The sequence below is a fragment of the Triplophysa dalaica genome, chromosome 2, assembly GCF_015846415.1.
Source record: "Triplophysa dalaica isolate WHDGS20190420 chromosome 2, ASM1584641v1, whole genome shotgun sequence".
In the NCBI taxonomy this organism is placed as follows: domain Eukaryota; kingdom Metazoa; phylum Chordata; class Actinopteri; order Cypriniformes; family Nemacheilidae; genus Triplophysa; species Triplophysa dalaica.
In genome coordinates this window covers 19814084-19838931 of record NC_079543.1, presented here as the reverse complement: position 1 = coordinate 19838931, position 24848 = coordinate 19814084, and the positions used below count along the sequence as shown (strand labels likewise).

The following is a 24848-nucleotide window of genomic DNA, read 5'->3' as shown; positions in this document are numbered from 1 at the left end:
TTATTAAATACAGGTGTGTATTAAATCCGAACCTGGCACTGAGCTGTATCCGGTCAGCCAGTTTGGAGAGTTGATCGGGAAGTCGTCTCTGTTTGATAACGCCCTCTTGCGAGACTGACACTTCACAGAGCGAATAAGCTTCGGGAGATGAAGTCAGGCCAAACTCCCGTATCGCCTGATTGGCTGCCTCTCTCGCTGTGGTGTCTCTATTGATCAGAAAGTAACGACTCTGTTGGTCTGCCTTGAACACACGCAGCACCTGGTCTTGGAGTTCTGCGAATGAGAATGTTAGAAAACAAACAAATTAAAATAACTGTAATTAAAAAGAATGAACCTAATGAACATTACGGTATAGAACGGATTACATGCAGCTTCTAGAACTAGATTTCCCAAATAGAAAAAGTCAAAAAGATTAGTCGGAGATCAATGTTTCGAAAGCTAAGCAGAATTTAGAGGCAGCAACGAAATTGAACATGAATAAATTAAACAACATTTTGGATAGCATGTCAGAATGACTCCAACCTAAAATAGAGACGAGATCGAGACATAGGAAGTTCAAGAGAAAAGAAAATCACGGCATCTTGTGACAGCAAGACCTGGTAAAAATGTGAAGTATTAAAAGCTACAGAAACAGAAAGAGTCATCTAAAGATCACTGTTAGGAAAAAGAAAGCTAATTTAACTACAGGACTTGGCCCAGCGGCAAGTTTTGTAGATGGCAGAACTTGCAAGTCTATTTTGACAGGCCACTTAAAAAAATTAAGAGACCGTATACAGAAATAGTCCCACAGCTTTAAGGCGTGTGCATTTGCATGACTCAGTTTTGCCGGGCTACCGGCAAAACACAGCAACTTCCAAAACACATAGCAACAGATCAACTACACCCTTTTTTTGTTAGTGCTAATAAAATAATTTCTTTGTGCTTAAAGGAACATTTCAGCAAAAATGAAAATTCATTTATTCACTCACAAGTCCAAATCTGTATACTTTTCTTTGTTGTGATGAACACAGAGAAAGATATTTGGAAGGATGCTTGTAACCACACAGTTCTCGGGCACCATTGACTAACATGCTGGTCTTATGCCATCAGCGCCAAAACATTGCCATTGACTCAAGTTTGCAACAAAAACCCGCCAGACCTGTACAAGAATGATTATAGCTACAAAAATCGACAGAGCCAAAGAGAATGAATAAGAGTCAAGAAGAGACTGGACTACAGGCTTCTAGAGAGAGAGACAGACAGGCAATTATGTAAGACAGGCATCTATGAAGACGATCAGATCCAAGGAACTGAGATCTAGAGAGACGGGTGAAACAACAGGTGTTTGAAGAAACTGAAGCAGTGTGCGAATACTCACGAGTGAATCCAGGAGCTGTGAGCAAGGAGAGGGTAGCAGGGACGTTAGAACATCGCACATTTATGACAGAGATATTGAAGAAGGCAGGAACACAAATGCAGAATGTAATGCAGGTGTAAAGCAGAGTGGATTTCAAGATAAACACAGTTAGAACAGAGTATGGTGCGCACGTGACAGGGTTAATGTTGTATGGTTTTAAAGTGATAGTTAAACCGAAAATAAAATATGTGATCATTTCACCCCCTTACGTCAGTCAAAACCTGTATATGACTTTTTCTTCTGTGGAGACGAAGAAGATAGTTTAAGAAATGTCTGAGTGGTTTTGTATCCATACAATGGAAGTCAGGGGGGGGTCAATGTTCTTTAAAACGACTTTATTTTTGCAGAAGAAAGTCATACAGGTTTGGATTGACTTGAGGTTAGTAAATAATAAATACATTTTCATAATTTAAAAAAATCATCCTTTTAAACAGTCACACCTCCACTGACCATCCATGGACTTTTTGATTGATATCGCACACAGAAACAGCAAGAGGTGTGTCTTGTTACAAGCTTTTATTACTTGTAGTAAAACCTTAGTCATCACAAATTTACCTCACCAACAATAAACTAGGGTTATTTTTCCTGTGCGTCTCTAAAAATGGAAATTATGAAATTACAGCAAGACAGGGTGCAGTGCACAGGATTAATCCATCCCAACAGAAAACAATTTCTCAAACTGTAAAGTGAGCATTGTATGTTCTAGGGTGAAACTGAACTGTCAGAGTTATTTGTGAATGTTATGTATGATCATACTGAGAGCGAATACCTTGTGGCTGTGTACTGTAGTCGACAATGCGTTGCTGGCCCTGGGCCAGGTCAGGGTTACTGGATGAGAGATTTCCGCTGACCGGCATTGTGGGCAGAGCCAATTTGTTCTGCCGTAATCCCACAATGCTGTCATCCTGAGTCTGGCCTAAACTGAGGTCACTGCAGAAAGAAGATGATTCAGTATAACATTAGTATTAATTTATCTATATTTCCTGCTGATTTTCACATAAACCACAAGGGCGGATGTAATAAATTCCCAAACACCCTTCTGATTTTGTATCATACTGTTGTAGGGTGACATCATTCCGAGTATGGTATTATCTCTTCAATGTTTTTTTAATTTCCAAGTTTTTATTCTACACACCAGCTTTAAACCGAACAAAAAACCTACGTATATGAAAATAGCGTGTGCATGTGTATACCTGTAAGGTTTCTGAGGTAGGATACTCATTCGTGTTTTGTCTAGAATCTTCATCAGTTTGATTCGGCCGCCCATGGTGTGCGCTTTGGCCTTCTTGCTGACTTTCTCTTGACCTATGACATCAGAACAAGCCCCTAGCTCAGGTACAGACAAACGGCCATTTTTCTTTCCATCGCCGATCTTTGGAAGATGAGGGACGCCGTTTTTTCTTTCTTCTGCCACCCTGGCCACCAGCTCCTTGAAGACTGAGACGAATGAAAAAAGGTGAAAGCATGTCAGCAAAGGGCGAGTGACTTAACTTGTTGTGTGTTTAAGTGGGGAGAGACGCATCCCAGTAGGAATCTCACCTAAGAGGTTTGTTTTGACACTCATACACAGCTGGATGTTGTTCTTGAGAATTTCAATTGCTTTGGACAGCTGCACATTCTCAAAGGTTTGTCCATTCACCTCCAATATCTAAGTACAATAGGTAATAAGTGAATTAACACACATGACCACAGCGAAAACGGTTTCACTATTCAGCATTGTAATCTATAGTTTTGAAAGATGGTACCTGGTCCCCACGTTTAAGCCCCGCCTCCTCTGCCTTGCTCCCCACCTCCACGGTGCTGATAAAAAGGCGTGTCCCTCGTTCGGCTCCTCCAATAAGCATGAAGGGGAGGGGCCTCTCCCGTGCAGACCGTGTTATTGTAATCACTCGGGGTTTGGCTTTAGCAGCGCAAGCTATGTTAAGCAACCGCAACTGACCTGTCATTTTCTGCTTAGATAAAAAATGACAACATTAGGCGCTCAGACTTGGCTCTCTTGAGGTATGCATGCAATTATTTGGGGAGATGGTTATTAAGTAATGCTTGCATGCTATCCTCACCTCTCTTTCCAGGTTGCTCTGAAACTCCTCCAGGAAACTGGTCATGTCAGGGTTACCTTCAAAGTCGCTAAAGTGATTGTTAACCCATAACAGTACAACTCGGGTTACCTAAGCAAGAGAGAATGAGCAAATGAGTGCAGCAAAAACCAACTGCGTATGTTCCCGTCCAAAAGAAGACAGATTTAGGCCCTCTACCTTGTCCCGTAAGCTAGGGTCATTGAACCAGTCCAGAAGTCTCTGTCCTAGAATCAGAGGACTGGGCAGGAAGGTACGATAGGTTAATAGGAAGTCTTCGATGTAGGTGGGGTCCACGACCGAATGATCCTCCACTAAGTGCTGCATCAGCCTCTCAGCCGTACCCTATGGCATTGATAATTCTCACTTATTTAAACCACTTCTTTAAAACATGGAATTAATTTACATTTTTATGCGTTGGTTAAAGGGGCAGTCAGATTTTTGTAAAAGGTGGCAATCTTCACCTTGACAACAATGTGTCCCTTGCGGGTACCCGTCCGGTCGAGCTCTCGGTGTTCCTTCACCATGACGATTTCCCCTTCCTCCTCCACACGTTGTGTGTTCTGCTCAACCTGATTCAGAATGCAGCAGTAGTCCTGCTGTGCAATACACACAAACTACACACACAGAAAAAAAAACATCACCTGATGAGAGTTTCCATTTTTATGCAATTTTGTGTGAAATATGATTATCAAACACATTAGGAAGAAGGCAAGTAAATGCAGATTTTCAAGACTGACCTGACAGTCATCCACCTTGGTCTTCATGATTCCAGTCATTAGCTGTTTCTCCATCGAAGGAGAGACACCAAAACTTCCACCCATGCCCACACTTTCACTGCGGCCATCTGGACAGATCACCTCTACAGCTCCATTCAGAATGACGGACCAAGAGTCCAGCTAAACAAGACACAAACACACTTGCCTGTTATCATCTGAATATCAATGAGAAGCAGAGGTGCTCAAATGACTCCAATCTTACCTCTTCGCCATGATTCAGCACGATGGTTCCGGCCCGTTCCACCACTGCAAACACCATAACAGCGCACAGCTCCCTCCGAACCGAAACGCTCAGACTGGCGAATGCCGGGAGCTGTTGTACGAACTCCAACAGCTGCTCTGTAAACATAAAAACAGAACCACAGCACAATGAATTCGCTTGCAACATCATCGAGCACAACAACAAAAACAGAAAAGCGTGTTTTACCGATGTCATCGTCGGTACGATCCATGGGATCCTTCTCTAGACAGTCTCTCACGATATCCCGACTCATGAGAGGGTCAGTCCCCCTCCCCACGTCTTCATCATCGTCTTCATCCGAGTCCACTGCCGTTTCGGGAAGTCCGCTGAGATCCATGTCGCCACACTCGCTCTCGGTGGCCTGCAAGAGATAAAAACGCTGTGAGGTTGCACACCCTGCATCTTTTTTTTTAGCTGACAATGTTTGGTTTTTTAAAGGGCCTGACTTTTGATTTTGCTTTAGTGGATTTCATTCCTTGGTGACCTGTGTTCTCAAATAAACAACAAAGCAAATCATGCGTATATGCTCATTGTGTTTGTGTGTGTGTGTGTGTGTGCGGAGGGCCAACCTCGTGTCTGTTGGAGGTCACGGCAAAAATTGCAAATAAAAGTTTTGAGCTCAGTTTGAAAATGGTAATTAAAATGAAAGCAGAGCACAACGAGGCAATAATTAAATGCCCTCTCCTCACTCACATAGCTAGTGCCAGAAAATCTGATACATAACAGTGAATGAGTACATGCAGGGTGAGCGTCTACAGTAGGGCAGGGTGAGCGTCTACAGTAGGGCAGAGTGGTAGTGTTTGTGTATTCAGTAAATGTTTGTGTAACGCTGATCTGTGGATCAAGAGGTGTGTGTGTTTGAGGATTGACATGAATAGGTTATAGAGAGGTGACAGATGGATCACGGGAGGGGGTTTCCCTCCACAGGGGAGGATTTATGCGTGTGTTCCAGATGTTCATGCTAAATCTCTTTCCGGATTGCTTTCTAGGGGGATAGAAATGAAGAGTCTCTTATCACCTGGTAAATATCTGATAGGCTGCTACTTCCTGAATCGCTAGCGATGCTGGAGCGTGATTGGCTGGAAGTCATGTGGGAGTGGCAGCTGTCCGAGGGGTGAAGCTTCGAGAAATCTGCAGGAAGCTGTGAGAGAAATAAATACAGATATAAATCAAACAAACACAAGAGATAGACACACACCTTTTAGACCAAACTGGTACAGAAACATATCCGTTTTTTTTGTTCATCTTATAAAGTATATAAAGTCAAATCTTAAGAATATTCGTTTAACATTTTGATTCGGTTAGAAATGTTCTATTGGTTGTACTCTGCTCAAATTTTGTGTTAAAAGACTTAAACAGGAAGTTCTTCTGGACCAGTGTTGTTTACGTAATCTGAAGTGGTCTACAGACATGAACACAAGCTATCTGTTTTTCATATTTTGTGCGTTTATCTAGTTCATCACAGATCTGAGGATAGACCCCTGTTGAGTTTCAGCAAAATGAAACAATGTGCATCTCAAATACACACACAAGCTTAAATCAGGAAGTGGCATTTTTTTATCTAATAATCTGTCTGCAATGAATGATTGTATTATTGTTGGTTAATACTAATAAATATTAGGACCGGATGATGCATCAAATATTCACATTCATTTAATACTCCGGTGTTGTCACTATTGGACTGAAACCTTGTAACTCCATTTTTTTATTTTTTAACATAAATTATAACTTTTATGTTTGTATGTTGGTCTTGCAAATATTTGACCAATACAAAGTATTGAAAAGAGCTTGTCAACATTCTAATGAGTTAAATGATTGAATAAAAGCAGCATTTTTTTATTGTAATGTGGGAGTTTTGAACATAAAAGCTTTCTGTCCAACAGCGACAATTTATAACATTGTCAAACATCCCTCATGTACTCTTTCACAAGAATAACAAGTAATTAAAAGTGGATTATGTGCCTAAATCAAGTCCCATGCTAATCACTGCCTTTATCGATCAGACCGGCTAAAACAAACACAAATCAATTTCCCCCTACTGTACTGCCAACCCAGAGGCTTACAACAGTACAGTTGATGGCTTCATACTGACAAACTACATCAGTTGGCCTACATACAATGACTAAATAAAAACACCACATGTACAACACACACACGTAAAAAAACAAACCACTATTATGACTACCTATAGTGAACAGAGTTTTAATCTTTCATTTGTTGTGTAAAATCAAAAGCTCAACTGTAAACACAACTTTAAACACATCCGGAAAATATCACAATCCAGATACAAATTATTTAGCTTCCTAAATCTTTTAGATTAAACAGCAATTATTACTCAAATTTAACATTAAAAATTGTTAATGCCAAAACAAGATCCATGCATAACTATTCAAACAATGCACGTAGGCACACACAGGCCTGTATGTACACTGTCAACTAAGATATTATTGTACTTACTTTGTGCATGCAAAACACAGATTACACATGTTGTCTACAGGCTTTCTGTGTTTGTCTACGGCGCATAAGCGTGTGTGTATGAGATACTCACAGCCCTGGTCCCACGTCCCCTGACTCCATAACCGTGAGACAAAATCAGCTTTCTCATAGCCTTCAAAACTAAATGGCCAACCATCCTGGTGCACTCTCCAAACTGACACTAAAACATTACCTCTCTCCCTTTCTGTTTGATGTTCCTTAAATCAGTCTCACACATTCCTGATTATTTCTTCTTTTTTATTTCCCGTCGTAATTCTTAAAGTCTTAAAGTAAGAGCACCCCTGTCTCCTCAACTGAACTCTGCCTGTCACCACGGTAACAACAGCACGAAAACCCTTCTGCAGATAATTTTGATCAGACTATGCCCTCTCTCCCATTTTCTCTCTCTCACACTCACACACACACACAAAATCATGGGATTAACATGATGCTGGTATTGTTTAGGCGCAGGGGTGTGGGGGATGGTTGACACCCGTTGCCTACTAAACTAGTCACCGGGGCTGACCCCACAACGACCGACAGCTCTATGGAATAGGATGGGATATATATCAGACAAGAGCCCATGCTCTCAATCATAACCCGGTTCGTAATGTCAGAGGATCATAAAAAGCGAGAAACTTAATTCTTGAGAGAAAGTAAGACTGATAGCAAATGAGTGAATGCAGGCATGGGATTTGTCAGATTAGATGTGTGAGTGCAGTCATGCCTGGGGCTCTGTACCAAAATCTAGCGAGGTTTAAAGTCATCTACTTCCTACACAGACAGCATTTTGACTGTAATTGAATCTAACAGCTGAAAAATATTAACGAAAACTAGTGTTCATTGTGGAAAATACAGAGGAAAGACTGGTTAGGATTGTCTGGTGTTAGCATTCAATACGCTAACTGCACATTATTAAAAAAAAAAAAACTTGCATTTGTACATTTTGGGTAACTGTCTATTTTATATTCCACTTAGCACTTTGGGATTGCTTTTGCTCCAAAAATGTATTCCAATATAACCAATGCTTCCTACTTAGACAGCTCGCTAGGTTTCAAACAGAGCATATGAATGAAAGAGCTAAGAAGGCTGTGTGCAAACATGCATGAGTTTTTAAACTGCTGTTTGTACTTGTTAAAAATCTAATGAAAATATCTGTTGTTACATCCAGTCACAGCAACAGTGAGACAACGTTGCTACAAAGGGCTACTGAAACACAGCAATGTCGAATGAATTAAAGCACCAATGTCTACACTCAGGAGAATTGTAACCACTTTTTTTTAGTTATTACTAAATATTCAGCCGGGATATGTTAAAACACTTTCCCTTCACAAACAATTACAAACAGCAGCTCTGAAGATTATTTCTACACAGTATTAAAAGGGAGAGTTACCTGGGATTTTGAGCATTCCTGCAGGCAAGACAAATTAAAAACACATTTAATACACAATCCACAGCCACTCCACACTGACATGAAAATCAAATCAAGTTAAATAAACCAAAGCACTATTTGAATGGGATTAGTTTTCAAAATAAAAGCTACAAATATTGAAGTAATAGGTCCTCCAAAAATCATTCATCATTTACTCACCATCAAGTTGTTCCAAAACTGTATACAATTCTTTGTTTTGGTGTTGAAGACAAAAGAAGATATTTTAAAGAATGATGGAAACCAAATAGTTCTCGGGCACTATTGATTACCATAGTCAGTATTTTTGTTACTTCGTGAGTCAATAGTGCCCCAGAATTGCTTGGTTACAAACATTTTTCCAAATATCTTTCCTTGTGTTCAAGCGAACAAAGGAATTTATACAGGTTTGGAAAAACTTGATGGTGAGTAAACGATGACAGAATTTTAGTTTTGGGATAAACTACCCTTTAACATGGTACATCTGTTATTTCATTAAGAGATTACAATCGCTGGAGTTTTCACTAAATTAGAAGAAATATCTCCATCCAGATTAATGCTAAATATACATGTTTCTGGTTTGAAGGTTTATGGGTTCATCAAACTGACTACTGTAAACTGCAATATAAGTTTTATTAGTGTATGTCATTCTGTGAACATGAACGGACCGAGTGGTATCCCGGAGGGAGAGGGGGTTTGCTCATCGGATAATGATCGACCGTATCAATTATAGTCTGTCGCTCTCCGCGCTGGTTTATCTTCCGGAATCTTCTCCTAGACTGCCGATGAGATGCTTGTCTTTGGAAATACTCATCATTGTCGTCCATGTAGTCCACCTGAAAAAGACACAGAATAGATGAGTTTATCGCTTTCTAATTGCAATACATGATTTTTGCACGCATGCCACTGTAACTCACCACAATCATTTCTGAAGCCTCAAGGACGATACACTCACAACCACGACGCAAACTACCTGCAGAACGCTTACCAAAACTGAAACAAAACACAAGACATCACAAAAAGAGAACAAAGGAAACATTGAAAATGGAAACGAAGAATCACATACCTGCTGCGTGGCAGAAACATAGACTCTTTAATAAAGACTGAACCAGACAGGAGGATGTACCAGCAGGTCCCAATGTCATCAGGACTGTAGAAGACACAGACAAACATTACACACACACAGAGAATATCCCAGACACCCTTATGATGATGTTCCGGGTGGAGCGGCAAGCTAACAGAACAAATGCATGGGTGGGCAGAGAAAACCCATTTTAAAATGAGTCATCCGATGTGGGCGACTGCATAATTTCAGCCGTTTCCCCAAAAAAAGGACAAATCTGTCACTACTCGCATGCAGTCAAATTTTGTCCAAAAAACACATTTAGTTGAGAATACACTGACTGACAAAGATGGAAAATGACAAACCACAGTTTTATCGGCATGTGATGCAAATCTGAAATCTGAAGGTCACAGAACAATTAAGCAGAAATGTTTAACAAAAATGAATTCAAAGTTCGATCTGTCCAAACATATAAAATTATTATTTGATTAATATAACTCAGTTGATGTGTTTGAATATGTTTTGTAATGTAATAAGCCACAAAATTTTCCTTCAAAGTGCACACCGTAGCAGCCGGTGACTGTACACAGCCAGTTTTTCAGAAATTAAAGTTTTTTGTGTGCAACATTCATCTCAAACTGTGGGTAAACATAGGAGTTCTTACTGTGCCATGTAATGCTGAGAACAGAAGGTCAAGCTACAATGAGGAAATAGTACGACACACACTTCCCAAGTGAAAAGAAGCACGTATGCATTTTTTGTGTGTGTTTTGGATAGCATTGTCTTTGACTATCCGTAAACTAGAGTAAACTTTAGATATTTGGAGGTTACAGTCATTACAGAAATTGTGGGGTCTACTCAAGGATTTGATGAGTTTGCATGACCTAAATTTTCCATAGGAATTTTTGGCCCAACTACCCAAAGTAACAGAGCCCGAGAGAGAACCTCTTTAATAGTAACCCAATCTAACAGGTCTTCAACAGAAAATTTCTGGATTTGCATCCGTATTCCAAAAGCCTTTAGATGCTTAATCCCCATCTGTAGATGCAGTTTGCAGTTTTAAACAACTGCGCACGAGAGAAATGTCGGTGTTAAAAAGAGGGTTGAGCGGATGTGTGAACAAAACCATTCCTGTAACATCGATATTAACCTCAGATAAACTGACCTAGATAATAACATTCACAACTTTGAGTGTGTAGTGTGTGTGTGTGTGGTTAGATACTCACTAGTATAACACCTCATTGGCATCATGCTGCTCATATCGAACGGTCTCACACATTAACCTGCAAACCACACAGAGCATGACTAGTTATGAAAGTAATGCATGTTAGGTGTTTTAATGCCCTGCAAACATTTGGTTTTCTCACTTTGTAAGAATCTAGGAAATATCTGCAATACTGGTATGAAAATGATTCATGCCATCAGAAAAAAACTTTACTGTTCAAACATACGGAAACACACACACGCACACAAAATCTACCTGAGCTGGTGTTCCCTCAGGTTGGACAGTGCTTCCATTCCATGGAGGTATGAATAGACAATCTGCAGATCCTGAAAAACACACAAACACACTCAGCATGATACACTTAAAAGGCTTTACGTATGTACACACGAGCATAGGCACATAAAATCATTCACTTCAACATCGCAAAGCATTTAAATACACTCTCACTGTCACTCAAGTCATATAAAATCGCCCTGCGTGTGCACAAAAACACCAGTAGGAGGTGCCATATCAGTGTGAATGTCCACACCAAAGCCAACACGTTCATCACTACATAACTCCACCTACAATGATTTCGGTGTGACAACAATGGAATGTTTGTGGATAATTCCTTTTGTTCCTTCACTTTCAGTGCTTCCTTTACTTCCCTTTTTTTATATACAATTCTCTTTTTAGCAAGCCTGGCAAATCTACCGAGATGCCTCTCATACACATCCGAGAAGAATCCCGAAACATGCTGTCAAAACAAATAAGGCAGTGGTTCTTTACAGGGGGATCATGGCCCACAAGGGGGCCTCAGGATGACGAATAATTAAAAATGAGTACTGCAATAAATTTTAAAATAACAAAAAAACAAGATATTTGATACAATTTTGGACTTTGAATATTGTTGAATACAGTGGGGGGGTACACACGACGATCACGCTCACAATGAGAGAAACGTGAACGCGACACTCGGACTCATGAGTTGTGACATTCTTGTTTTTCCCAAGATAAAGCTCACCGAAGATGAACAAAAATGAACAGATGATACAGTAGCATCAAAAAGCTAATAGCATAGCTACTGCAAGGAACTTTAGGTGCTTGAACTCAGTTTATAATTTTCATAAACTTACAGCTTGTGGTTGCTTATCATACGAAGACACCATGGGAGTGCATCACTTCGGCAAGTATGAGAAAACGGTGCAACGTGCATTTCTCCTGTGTTCTTTAGGGCGTACAAGTATGGCAGACTGAAGAATGAATTAATACTCAATTATGTTTTGTTTGGGAATAGAATATAAGATGCATATCTGCTTAGCTCATGAAGCCAAATGCAAATGGAACGGTTTTAAATAGACTAAAGCGATCAGACCAGAGAACGCATGAAGTGACCAGGTGAACAAAGTCCCTGTATTGTATGTCTTTTGTTTATGTACACAATAATGTGAAAGTGAAAATCACACTTTTTTACGCAAGACATCTGTTATTGCTAACTAACCCCACAAAACACTTAGTTTTAAACAAAGGAGCATCAATTAAATGTACGGATATATGTTTAATAGCTTTACTATAAGCTAAAACATGTTTAACTTAAATTTTTAGGCTTTGTATTTGTAACAATGCATAGGCTAAACTAAAATAACGTTATAAACCGTTCTCCAACCAATTATGGATCGATTTTCTCTGCTCGGATTGGAACGGATTCTAGAATACTAGATCTGATATTTTTTTTACTTGGTTACCTGTTAAGTGTATCGCCACAAACATTTAAAGGCAACTGTACCAAAGTTTGACACTTGAAGGTTGAATCTTGAAACTGTCTGGTGTTAACAACATTCTTTAAAATGTTTTGATGAAGAAAGTCATACAGGTTTGGAATAACACAAAGGTGAATAAAGGATGACACTTATCCCTTTAACACATTCCTGAGGCGAAAGTCACAACATCCTGTTGACTTGTTATACAATATCCTCCATAAAGCATTTCCTGTGATTTGGAGTGATGATGCTTATTATTTGCTCACAGGCTTATTGCAAAAGTTATGATGCTTCATTTTTCTCTATCGATAACACTCGCCTTTTGCCCTTAAAAAAATCTCACAAACGCCTTACAGGGTTTTCATAACTTGCATGACAAATACAAATACAGACAGATTCAAATTGAAATCTTTAGTTAAACGTGCCAATTGGGTTTAATTTGTAAATAAAGTTGTAAAAATGACTTTCTCCATTTACTGGTGCTTTACACAGAATGACCATATGTGTGAGACAATATGACCAGTTACAATTACACCTGAATATTTTTTTTAGAAACACACAGAACATATAGAATGAATATAGATATAGAATGTATATTTATCACCATGCACATTGACGAAGATACACAAGAACACATGTGTAGCTAAATACAGAGGCCTAGCACTTTAAAGGCCACAACACCAACATTCTCACGTATCATATTTCTATACGGTCAGACCTCCACATGCGTCACTGTTTTCTCTTCTCCTCCCTGGCATTCCAGAAGCCTCTCTCATCATCTTCCACTCCCTTCACAATCCATCCATCCATCCCTCTCATTTACTCCTGCCATAGTCAACTCACACAGAAAATTCAAACAAGCCAATGAGTTCCAGTCAGAGGCATTGTACAGCGGGTTATGATTGGTTGATTTGAGTCGAAGGGTAGGAATGTTTATTCTTGGACTGTGGCATTTCCTCTTTGAAAGTCAGACATGCACAAGATTTCTGGCACTGGACCGGGTCCCTTGAGATCAGACTAACGTCACATTTCAGTTGGTTGTGGAAGACTTGGCCAGAGGGACATTGAATCAAACGTGAAAAAAACGGGATGAACACTAGCTTCCATGTCCCTTTTAAAAGCATCACCATAACTTTCAGTTTCACCAATAAATGCCCAGCTTTTTGAATCCGCGATTTTTGTCTAATAAGAAAGGGGAAGCCTGTTGATAAAGATATATATGTGTCTGTAAACGTTTGTTTCAGTTCCGCTTCAATAAAATGCACATCAGTTAATAAACCGATATTCTGACCAATAGATTTCTATGATTTTTCCCATAAGCTTTATATTTGTTTGTTTCAGGTTGCTTAAGATCATTCAGACTAACATGTGATAATCACCAGTGTTGGAAATAACCGAGTTATAAATAAATGGCGATACTATTTTCAGTAACAAGTAATCAAATGAAAGACTGTTTCCACCGTCACAACGCTGTTACCGTTACTGACAAGAAAATGCAGTATTACTATAATTGAGCTCACTGAAGCAGTTTTCATCTGAGTAGGCTCGCTCTCATCCAAAGGACCTGCAAAGTTTTTTTCAAGTGATTTTGATTGGCATGTGAGTGGGGTGGGAGATAACCTTATTACTGATGGTTGGCTTAGGTAAAGTACATTTTCATCTTTTGCCAACCACAAATGCACAGAGTACACCAATCAATGTCTAGGAATCAGAGAGCCATGGCAAGAGCAACAAGTTCAAATGTTGCTTTCGCAAACTGGAAAATAAGCACTTTTCCCTCGTTATGCAAGGAATGCGCAAGGAATGTATATGTAACGTGCAACTTATGCCCAGGAAGAAAGAGGCTCCACATTGGTGTCAAGTAATTATAATGTAATGAATCACCTCACATCGTCACATGTCGCACAAAATGAGTAGCTGAGACCTTGGCCATACGTTTCCCTTTGAAAACAGTTTTCGTTTGAAAACGGTCTTCAACCACACTAGCGTATTCAAATGTTTTCCAAATCCTTGGTAGTCAAACATATGACACTAGAACCTGTGTGGCCGCTTGTTCACTTTCTGTCTTTCAGTCACGGCAATGTGAAGCAAAGCACAGAGACTTTTTAAAAAGAATGGAATGAGGCAGAGATGCTGTTGCGATAACCCGAAGCTAAAATATTTCCAAAGCAAAAGTGAAACTATTCTCGCGCTCCGCTGTCAAACAATAACTGCGAGTACTTAAATATTCCGTCTCCTAAAATGGTATCTAAAGTATGCATGAACTAACATTCCGCTATCATACTGGAAAGCAGTCAAACATTAAGAGCACTTTGGGTTAATAAACTTTTTTATTTTTGTAAGGAACTACGAAAAATAAGTAATACAGTACAGTATGTCTAGCAGTTGTGAAGTTGGTTCATGTCTTTAGAAGCATCATTTATTGTTAGACTTATTTGTTGACCAGTTGTGGTCTCTGCAATAAATAGTAAAAGTTCTGAACTATTCTAATGTGTTTTAATTTCCAATATAGTAATGATAACATTTGCAATATTGACAATAATAATATATTGATATATCAAATATTGAATTTAAAAAGGAGTCTCTCACATTGACCCACACCAACATTAAAATAGTGTAGATTAGTGTACAATGTTCGATACAAATAATTTATTTCATTTAGATTCCATTTAATTCATTTAAGATATTTAATATTGGGGGCATCCAAGTTATTTGACATATTTGAAAAAAAATGTAAAGGTAACGCAATAGTTACAATCCCTGGTAATTAGTTACTTTTATAATGATGTAACGGTTAATAAATTACTATTTGTGAAAAGTAAATAGTAACTTTAACAAATTACTTTTAAAAAGTAACGTTCCCAACACTGATAATCACTATTACTTGCAACCTTACTATGAAATGTAGTGGCATCTAGCAGTGAGGTTGCGAATTGCAACCAACAGCTCACTCCAGCCCTGCCTTTCAAAGCATTACGGTGGCTGACACAGAACTAAGATGTCCTCAGGTTTTACCTCTTTCCCGAATTTAATGTATTAATGAAACATGCTCTGTAGAGCATTTTGTCTCTTAAGGTCTACTGTAGAAACTATTCAATGACAAATTCCATGAAAGAGGACCCACGGTGGGGTGAACGAATAATTCGTTATCGCGATGTGATAAAACGCGATTTTCTATGCGCAAAGACAAAATAAACAAATGACAAAATCTTGCAAATAAATTACCAGACAAAAAAATTATACATTTCTTTCCATATCAACTGAGTGCAATGCGATGGGAAAAGTCCCAAGAAGAGTTTTCTTGTGAAAGAAGTTGAGGTCTATAAATGAGTAAACAAATTAATTCATTACTTTTCATACCGGTTGATCAAAATTAAAATGCATATTGTATATATATTATATTAAAAGTATGAAACACATAAGGACTTGTAAGATAACGTTAATCAAATAAACAATTAAAAAACTAATGAAAATAAAATACAATTTGGAAAACATAAAATAAAATTTGTGAAAATAACAAAAACTAAAAGCTCCACTGTGTTTTGTTTTCTTTTGGGCATAAAACCAGTTTCAGTTTCAGCAGTCTATGAAAATAGTATTTAAATAGCTCCTGTTTCACCTGATACTTGAAGTTCCCGTATCAGGTGATTCAAATTATGCCATTATGTTCCTCTATGTGAATCAGTGTTTAAAGCTCCACCTTAACCTCTTTCCTGTGTGAGAAACACTTTGTTCTTCTCAGAGCCACCTTGAATTCAAACAAAGCCACATGCACTGCAGACAGAAGCTTAACAGCCACATTTCTCTAGTGCTTCTGTTTGCATGTATATATGATTAGAGTCCTGGGTTTGTGTGAACAATTATTAACCACACAGATAAGCACGAAATATGTGTGTAAATTCGATGCATTCAGTTTTACAATACGGCAGGGCACCACCACAAACATCACAATATGCGTCACATTAAAGAGATTGCGATTAAGATACAGAGCAATCTTATCCCGTTTTGTAAAGTGTACCACAATTTAGACCTTACAGCTCACACAAACAGAAAATCAGATATTAAAATGTTTCTTTGGCACCATTACCAGGGCCATTGCTGAAAATGAATGGAGCTGGGGAAGGTTCCCTAACTGATCTCATTAACACCAACTAGTCGTTTGAACAACCCACCAAATAGATGATTTTTAAAACGATGGTTTTGCATTTATAGACCACAAGACACAACATCGACAACTTTTGTAATGTCTTCCTCTTGCAAAAATGTATAATACACACATCAACACTTAAAGGGCCTAACGGTTGCCCAGCATCTGTGTTTGTGTGGTTTCTGAGTTTCACAACCCATTCAGAACTAGCATGAAATTCCCCCCACCTGGTGTCTCGGTGGCTGGGTTAGCAGGTGGGAAAAACCATTAGAGCCAGCCGGGTGAACAGGGATCAATGCCACCGACTCGGAAAGCCGAGAGCTACTGAAGTTTAGTAAAACATTGTCTGAGCTACAGTTCAGATGGCGAGTAGGCTATTGTTATAGAAAAACAATCCATACGCATTCTGAACATGCTGAATAAAACCAGCACCTGTCTAAGACAGCAACATGAATTCCCATTCTGAACTCTGACCCTAAATAACTCACATTCTGTTTAGCTTCTGAGAAGCACACCATTCTCCTAGCGTGTTACACAGCCATCCATATTCAAAGCAAAAGTGACAATATTTGTAATGCTCTTGAAATTTGCCTTTTGAGGGCGGCATGAAACAAAAGTTGTGATGATGTTTTTCAACTAGACATATATCTAAGTGCAACAGCTTCTGAAAGCTGTAGGGTAGGGCTTGATTTTGTCCATATGGAATTAAGTGGCCTGTTGGAAGCCTGGCACTGGAGAGTTAATAGTCTAAACCTCCATGTCATGCAAAGAAGGATGTCGATTTAGGTGGGGGGGAGTTTCTGGTTTTGATTATAGCTTATGAGGGCACATTAACTTTACTAAAATGATATCACGGCGATATGCCATTTAAAAAAGCAGATTTTAGCCTTAGTTTTGATTCCACAGTTGATGTAAAACATTTAGATATCAACCTATATTGTCATTTGGCCTGCTTATTGACTAGTTTGGATACACAGAACCATGTTTTGTCTGATTTAACACAATTTGTATTACGACGATTTAACTACATCATGGTTAAACTGTAGTTACTATAACACAACTATGTTAAATCTGTGGTTCCTATGCTTACTATGGTAAAATATGATTCATTTTAATAAGAGCTTATATTGTGATTTCAGCAGATTTCAGATTTCTGAAATATGCCCACAAGAATTGATGAGAGGAATTGAAATGTTAATTTCAAGTATCCGATTCGTATTCCTTTCAATTCCGATCCGATTCCTTGCCTTTCGATTCCGATTGCAAATTTTTAATTACCAACCCTACATGTTACACGTCATATTGAGATCACAAGACCAGCGAGACAAAAACTGAAAATAACTATTAGACAAAGTTAAGTTATTATCAGCATTTTTTTTTGCTGACGGAATAAAAGAAACATGAAAGGGGCATTTAAGCAATGTCATCATTAACCGGGACATTTTTAACTTTTAATGCCATACAACGAGGCGCAACATATAAAAAAGTAGATTTCACATGTATAAAAAACTATGAATAAGCCAAAGCCGGGAAACATTGATTCAACCAATGGCATTAGTTTAGGGGCAGGGCTTTCAACGGCAGAAATGGTCTGTGTTTAGAAAAACTGGTTAGAAACATTTTGACTGGTGATGCCAGTGGTGTAGATGTTAATACAAACTAATGTTATTCAATGCTAATGATTTCATTAAAAAAATCCAACAACAGGCGATATTGTCTCAGGTCTTTTTACATCATTGATAATTACACCGTCCTAACCCACATAAAAACAATCCCATTTCATTTTCAGAAACATCTCAGATGTGAATAGTTACAGTCCAGTAAAACATGGGATTAACATATTTCTTGCCATTCTTCTCATTTTCCTTTCAATGATGACACGTGAGAGGAAAGGAAAGTTTTGAAAACTCATTTCTTGGAAGTCTAAAAAAGACAAACGAGAAATGATTTTAGGCTTTTCATTACACAAATGAAGAAATGAAACACCCACAGTGTTAACCTGAAACATGCATAAAAAATAGCTACGGTAGATTATGTGGGCATGATTCTGCTCAAATGTTCTACTGCGCATGCGAGCGAAATCTGACAAGAGCAGACTTCATTTATCAGCTCCGAGTGATTAATGCACTGGATTAGGAGAACATGCAAGGAGGACAGGAAAGACTGATAAGACTTCATTATTAATGCAACAAGAGTAAGTGTTTATGTGCTTATCGGGCACGGAAACATCAATGCAGATGAAAAAGTGGAAAAGGAACAGAAAAAGACAAACGCAAGGTTCCGCTAAACACCCCCCCCCACATGCCCAATGGCGTAAAAATGGAAACATTCTTTCTAAAAATACTCCCTTTAGCTTCACCGTTGACCTATATGAAGTCACCAAAGTTCTGGGAAAAGGTTAAATGGATCACAGCTGGGAGAGTTTGACAAATACAAACCCCTCCAAAATTTCTAATAATGCTCTTAGTTTCTCGAAGGTGTCATTCAGAAGTGAGTATTTAAAAGACTTGAGGCGAAAACAATATGCTATATACTAACAATACTAACACATAGATTTTGATTCCGCAACAACGCTTAGATCTGGATTTGTTGAGCCACAAAATTGTAAATTATGAAGACCTGTTCATGGTATTCTGAGCAAAACATTACTGTGAGATGTCAGTGTTTCCCACAGGATTTTGAGAAACAGTTGCTGTTAAACAGAGTTACAACTAAAGAAACCATAGTACTGAACATGTGCGTTCATCGCACTGAGAGCTTGCACATAGACCCACACCAAGCACAAAGAGAAAGGTGTGCAGGAAACTCTGCTAACCTTTTTCGTTTAGTCATATAACCTCGATCAGCAGTCTTCTATGTTCATAACGTCTGTGACTGTTGACGTTAAGACAGAAAGGCAAGTACACGGAAGAACGCAAATAGAAAACACAAGCCACTTTTGTTTGGTCTATTATAACACCAAGCGTCATTAGGCTAATAAATATATTAACGTTGTTCTAAAGTCATAGGCCGTCACAAACAAACTCAACAAATTTTTCTATTGTGCCATCTATTAATGCACATGACACTTTCAGTTGACTTGTGGTTAATATTAGGGAAGTTTGGACTGTACCCTGAAGATCTTAAATAACATTAGGCTCCTGTACAGAGATCCACCTACTGCTCTCTTAGTGCAGAGGCCCGCTACCACCAACCATGCGCTTTGAAATTACTTTATTTTAGTTTAGTTCTTGTGCAATTAGGGCTGCAACTTACAATTATTTTAATCGTCGACAAATCTAACGATTCTTTTTCAGATGAATCCAATAAAGATTTTTTTGGTTACCTTATTAATTCTTGGCAAACTTGGTGCAAAGAGTTTTTGCGTATGAAGATGCAAAACTTTCAGACCGCTTCCGGTGCTTATAATAAATTAAGCTACACTCAGCGAGTAGTTCACCGTCTCAAGCAAAATACATTTTAAACAAAACTATGAGTAGTATCATGTGATTATGAAGAATAAATGAAACATTGGAACATCTTGGAACATGTTACATGAATGAATGCTCCAATTCTCATAAAACTAGCTGCTGTAATCTGTTCTCAGAACCTGCACAGCCTTCTAAAAGTGGCGAAATCTCATAATGGAGGAAAATGATTCAAACAGATGGTTCTTTTTGAGATTTTATGCATCTTTCCATCTATGAGCTAGCTTAAAAGATTTAAAAAAACCTAACCGAACAGCATTCACGCATTAAGTCATCGTTTAGATGAAACATGGCACTTTTATGGCTAACAGAGGGAAAAAAATGACAAGATCTGTGTGGGTGGCATAATGTCAGATTTGTGTGCATGGCACAATTTAGGTGAATGGAAGAAAAATTGCCTTTTAGTTTTATTCTATTTATACACACAACATTTTTATAAAAATTAAACATTATAAAGCTCTTGTTAACCATTTAATTTCCTCAAATCTCAATGCAGAAATTATTAAATAAATACATATTCCTTTTTTGTAATTCGGTTTATTATCATAATTCTTTTATTAAGTTCAAGCTACCTCTGCAAAACCTGCTTCTGATCCAGCTCAACCAACAGTCAAACAGTCTCTTACTGATAATAATTATTATGTAGAACCGCCAACTGTGAAACCGTAAAACTGCGACAGGCGCTCAGACGATTATCATACCATAAAAAAGTAATACCGTTACAACTCAACATGTATGACTTGAACGTATTGACCTGTGCACAAGTCATATGGGCCAAGTCAAATTTGGTCATTAGTTATTAAGAGTAAAACAAGGCAGTGCTTTTGTTTTCATCAAGATAAAACGCATCGAAAAAAAAGGCTGAGAACTCTTCCTTAAAGGCTCTAAAGTGCTTTTCTAAATCTAGCACATGTTTGAAAGTCAGTATTATTATATAAAAAGAGTGTCCAATTTAAAAACACTGATTTAAAGGGATAATATAAATGGATACCCAAAAATATACATTTTGTCATCGTTTATTCTCCCTCATACTTCTGTGGAACACAAAAGAAAACATTTTGAGAAAGGTCTAAGGGGTGTCTATAAAATAGAAGTCAAAGGGGACCATTGTTGTTTGGTAGCCAGTGTTCTTAAAAATCTAATTTTGTGTTCCACAGAAGAAAGTCATTCAGGTTTGGATCAATATAAAGGTGTATAAAAGATGAAAGTATATGAATTTATTTGTGAACTTTCCCTTTAAGACTGAGGTTTGTTTGGCATTGAGACTTAAAAAACCAGTTGTTTTGCCTTTTTTGTGTTGGTCATGTCTGTTCTGTTTTCTTCTTTCGTTCTTTTCCTACTCTTATCTCAGTACATCTCATTCCTCTGCTCTTTCCTGTTGCCCTCAGCAGCAACCACACCAAGGCGAGGGTAAATACATTGGAATTAGCACCGCACACCTCTAAAGCCTCTGTTGGCCGCACACTTGTTTCAGTTTATACGCACACACAGACACTGAGGCCATACAAAACATAACTGCCTTGGGGGAAAAAAAGACAACTGTTTACATAACTGAGGAGAGAAGAGTCTCTCGTCTGAGAGCAGAGCTTGCATATCCTGCAGTTTATACTAATGAATACAGTGCAAACAGCACAGAAACGCTTCCTTGTGCGGGCACGAGACTCATGAGATTGTTGTGCACTGACACAAACATAAGGTTCGCTGTGGCTTTCTGCTGCCATTGCGGGCAGCTGGCAGATTAACCATGTATGTGTGTGAATTTAAAAGTGTGCGAGACTGATAGACTGCAGGAAGAGAGAAAAAAAATATGAGATAGAACCAGAAACTCTGCATGCCTGAAAATATGCAAGATTGCAAAACCTTAACCTGCGCCACAGTTTCACTATATACTATGCCCCTAAACATACCTGGACGACATCGCCATCAGCAACTTTGCTTGTTTTTCAAGATGTCATCTGTGCTGATGATAATGTGAATACACAAAAATTAAAATTAAAACTGAAGTATTCATTTGCATGCTTATTTTAACAAGTTCTACATAAATAAAATTGTCAAAACAATTGTACGAAAACAAGTAAAAAACACTATTACGCATGCCAGGCCAAAAGTTGACGATAGAAGCCTGTGCACATACGCATTCACAGTTTAGCCAAGAGCATTTTTAATACCCTTTTTCGGTATATATTTGTGTATGTAAACAAATATTGAGAGTCTGCTGGTTTTAGTGCTGCAGTAAAATTACACTTTGCTTGATAAATGTTTGTAAGAATGATTAGCAGGACAAGCACACAATACTGTAAGCTGCCATTGATCTAAACTAACAGGGAAAGTGCAAAATAATCAGCTTTTAGATATAAACGTTGTTGTATAAAAGACCATAAGTTGCTCAATTTCCTGCCCTTCCTCCAGACACTGCACGATATTGGACCATCTAGCCTGAGGCTGCTATATGAAAACCATCTATATGGAAAAATACAATATTAGCCTACTGAACTCCATTCAAAGTGTTTATGTCAGATCAAGACTGCATTGTGTGCACTAACACAACAGGATCATCTGATAATGCAAGGTCTCGCATTTATAACCGGCTGAAAATCCACTAGCCAGTGGAAACCTTTTACAGATTTTTCATTGAGCTGACATGTTTAACCAATGTGACTTACAGAATACTTATTACGTAGACAGACAACCTAGGTGTGGGCGATCTGACAATCTTAAATCGAAATCGATCTTGATCGATTCCTGTTTCAACGAAATCGCAAGGATTGTGAAACAAGATGTGTGCTCGAAAAACATTCAACACTACGCAGTCCCATTGGCATATGGCATTGAAGCACCACGAGATCACTTTCGCCGAGCTGCGAAGTGCATCTCAGTTTTGCAAGTGCATTAGATAGGACGGCTTGTTTGTGTGTAACATTAGTCGATGATGCACAGCTAATTTACTTAGTTTTGGTCTATTTTGCGATTAAAAAAATGTTTCCCGGCTGCATTGAGTTCGCATATATCTAGAGCCCTGTGGATCTGGGGTACGTAATGAAGGGAAATGATCTCACAAAAATGAAAAATACAGCTGCATTCTGTAAATAAATAAACCTTTGTAAACAAGAAAACTCAAGTAATCATCTCCAAAACAGCAATAAAATGTTCAGACAAGAACATTTCCTTCATTTACTCCACCCTGTGCCAAAAACCCCTGGCATAAATTCAACCATTGTTTAGGAATCCCTCTCAAGTTTACATCTTTGCTGGCTTGTTCTTAAGTGTCTCTAAACTCACTCGGGCCTCCTCAAAATCCTAAACGTAATGAATCTTATCTATGAACCCGAACACATCACAAAATATTAATCCTTTAAAGCAGTGCTTTTAATCTTCATGGCAGCACACACGGGCCAAGAACTGAAGGACATGTACCCTAAACAACATTCCTCACATTCTTTTGATTCCCTGTCTCGATATTCACAATCCCACATACCCACACATACACATAAATAAGCAACTCAAACGTAGTTTTACTGGGGCCACAAGTAGGAGGATCGTGGGAAGACATTTAAACTAACGCATTGCTAGTAATGAAGTTACAGCCTGAGGTTTAAATCATCTTTGTTTCTGTTGGTTTCAATAAGGATGATCTAGTCTGGACTGCTCATGCTATAGGAAATACTCCCTTCCGATAGATGAGTAATACATGCCTGTAATACCACAGAAACAAGGTCCGACCAACTCCGATGAGTATGTGTCTATATTAAGAAACAATTTGAAAACAACTTACAAACAGTGCTTTGGAAAATACAGAGAGTGGACGTGGAACAAATCATTAAATAGTGTTGCCAAATACTGAAAGCCACACCGCAATACCCCAAGAATGATAACTAGAGCTTGTGGCGCCGTTAAACAAGCGGATTGATGAAACAATGTACCCAACCCCGGAGGCAGTACTGGGACTATACGTCATTTCATTTAGATGCTTTAACGTTAACTCATTCTGATGAAATGGTTGTATTGTTTAATAGACACGTTCACGTAAACTATAAGCTAAGCTGCCTCCCTTAACTGAGTATTTGCAGGGTGGGACGTTTTAAAAGCACTGTTTAACAGCACACATTCTCAAACACATCGTCTCTCATAATTTAGAGTATTTTATACCGCAACTGCAGTCTCTTAACTTACCTGTTGCGTCCTGTCGGCAGGATTCTTCATGATCGCGTGCCGAAAACTATTGTCCACATAAGACGCCATTCTGTCGGCGTGCATTCACGTGTAACACAATATCTCTTTTATGAAATCCCGTTCATTTCCCTTTAACGCTTTCGACTCCTTCTTACAGGCCGAGTCGTCATTTCCAAACTCAATGGTTCCCCAAAATCCGAAGAGGCTCGATGTGGCCCACTTTTAGAGCCGCGGACTGGAGTTGTGGGCAATCTTGGGGTAACGGGAACGTCCCAACGCCAACAGATACTTAGCACGTTAAAAAGTTTAAGGCTAGTAATGATCACTTTTTAGAACTAACAGGAAGCCGATGTGGTAAGTGAATCACGTAACATCAATAAAACAACTACGAACAAGTCCAGAAACGTCTAAGCATTGTCCTGAGTCCGGATAGAGGTTCACGGATATGTAGGCGTAACGTTTAACTCCGATGTTTTTTCACGATCGCTGCGTCCGGCGAGTGTATATAACCGTTATTTTGATAAAACGGGAAACTATATGTACGCCATCCAAAGACGCAGTAGTTTAATAAAGTGACGTTCGTCCATAGCGACTGTACGACGGACGGGCGGAGAGAAAATGAACCGATGATGACAACGCCGTGATTCAAGAGTTTGTCAAGCA

General features: G+C 38.6%; 1 protein-coding gene across 10 annotated transcripts in view; it reads right to left on the bottom strand.

Moving 5' to 3' along the window:
* rapgef2a (Rap guanine nucleotide exchange factor 2a) overlaps nt 1-24848 on the bottom strand; it is a 31864-nt gene extending 7016 nt beyond the window's left edge. For 2 of the 10 annotated variants that reach the window (XM_056767551.1, XM_056767615.1), the window contains exons 1-20: nt 24186-24847; nt 10918-10988; nt 10664-10720; nt 9441-9524; nt 9292-9367; nt 9043-9210; nt 8360-8377; nt 5510-5632; nt 4678-4852; nt 4453-4589; nt 4212-4370; nt 3936-4088; nt 3652-3816; nt 3457-3564; nt 3142-3348; nt 2936-3044; nt 2590-2833; nt 2166-2326; nt 1358-1372; nt 33-273 (exon numbers count right to left, since the gene is read on the bottom strand). In XM_056767551.1, the coding sequence (XP_056623529.1) occupies nt 33-273; nt 1358-1372; nt 2166-2326; nt 2590-2833; nt 2936-3044; nt 3142-3348; nt 3457-3564; nt 3652-3816; nt 3936-4088; nt 4212-4370; nt 4453-4589; nt 4678-4852; nt 5510-5632; nt 8360-8377; nt 9043-9210; nt 9292-9367; nt 9441-9524; nt 10664-10720; nt 10918-10988; nt 24186-24269 (2555 nt within the window). In that variant the 5' untranslated portion in view covers nt 24270-24847. Of the gene's footprint in view, nt 1-32; nt 274-1357; nt 1373-2165; nt 2327-2589; nt 2834-2935; nt 3045-3141; nt 3349-3456; nt 3565-3651; nt 3817-3935; nt 4089-4211; nt 4371-4452; nt 4590-4677; nt 4853-5509; nt 5633-8359; nt 8378-9042; nt 9211-9291; nt 9368-9440; nt 9525-10663; nt 10721-10917; nt 10989-24185 lie in introns of all 10 variants that reach the window. The other 8 variants (XM_056767558.1, XM_056767576.1, XM_056767596.1 and 5 more) reach the window with 6 other exon arrangements.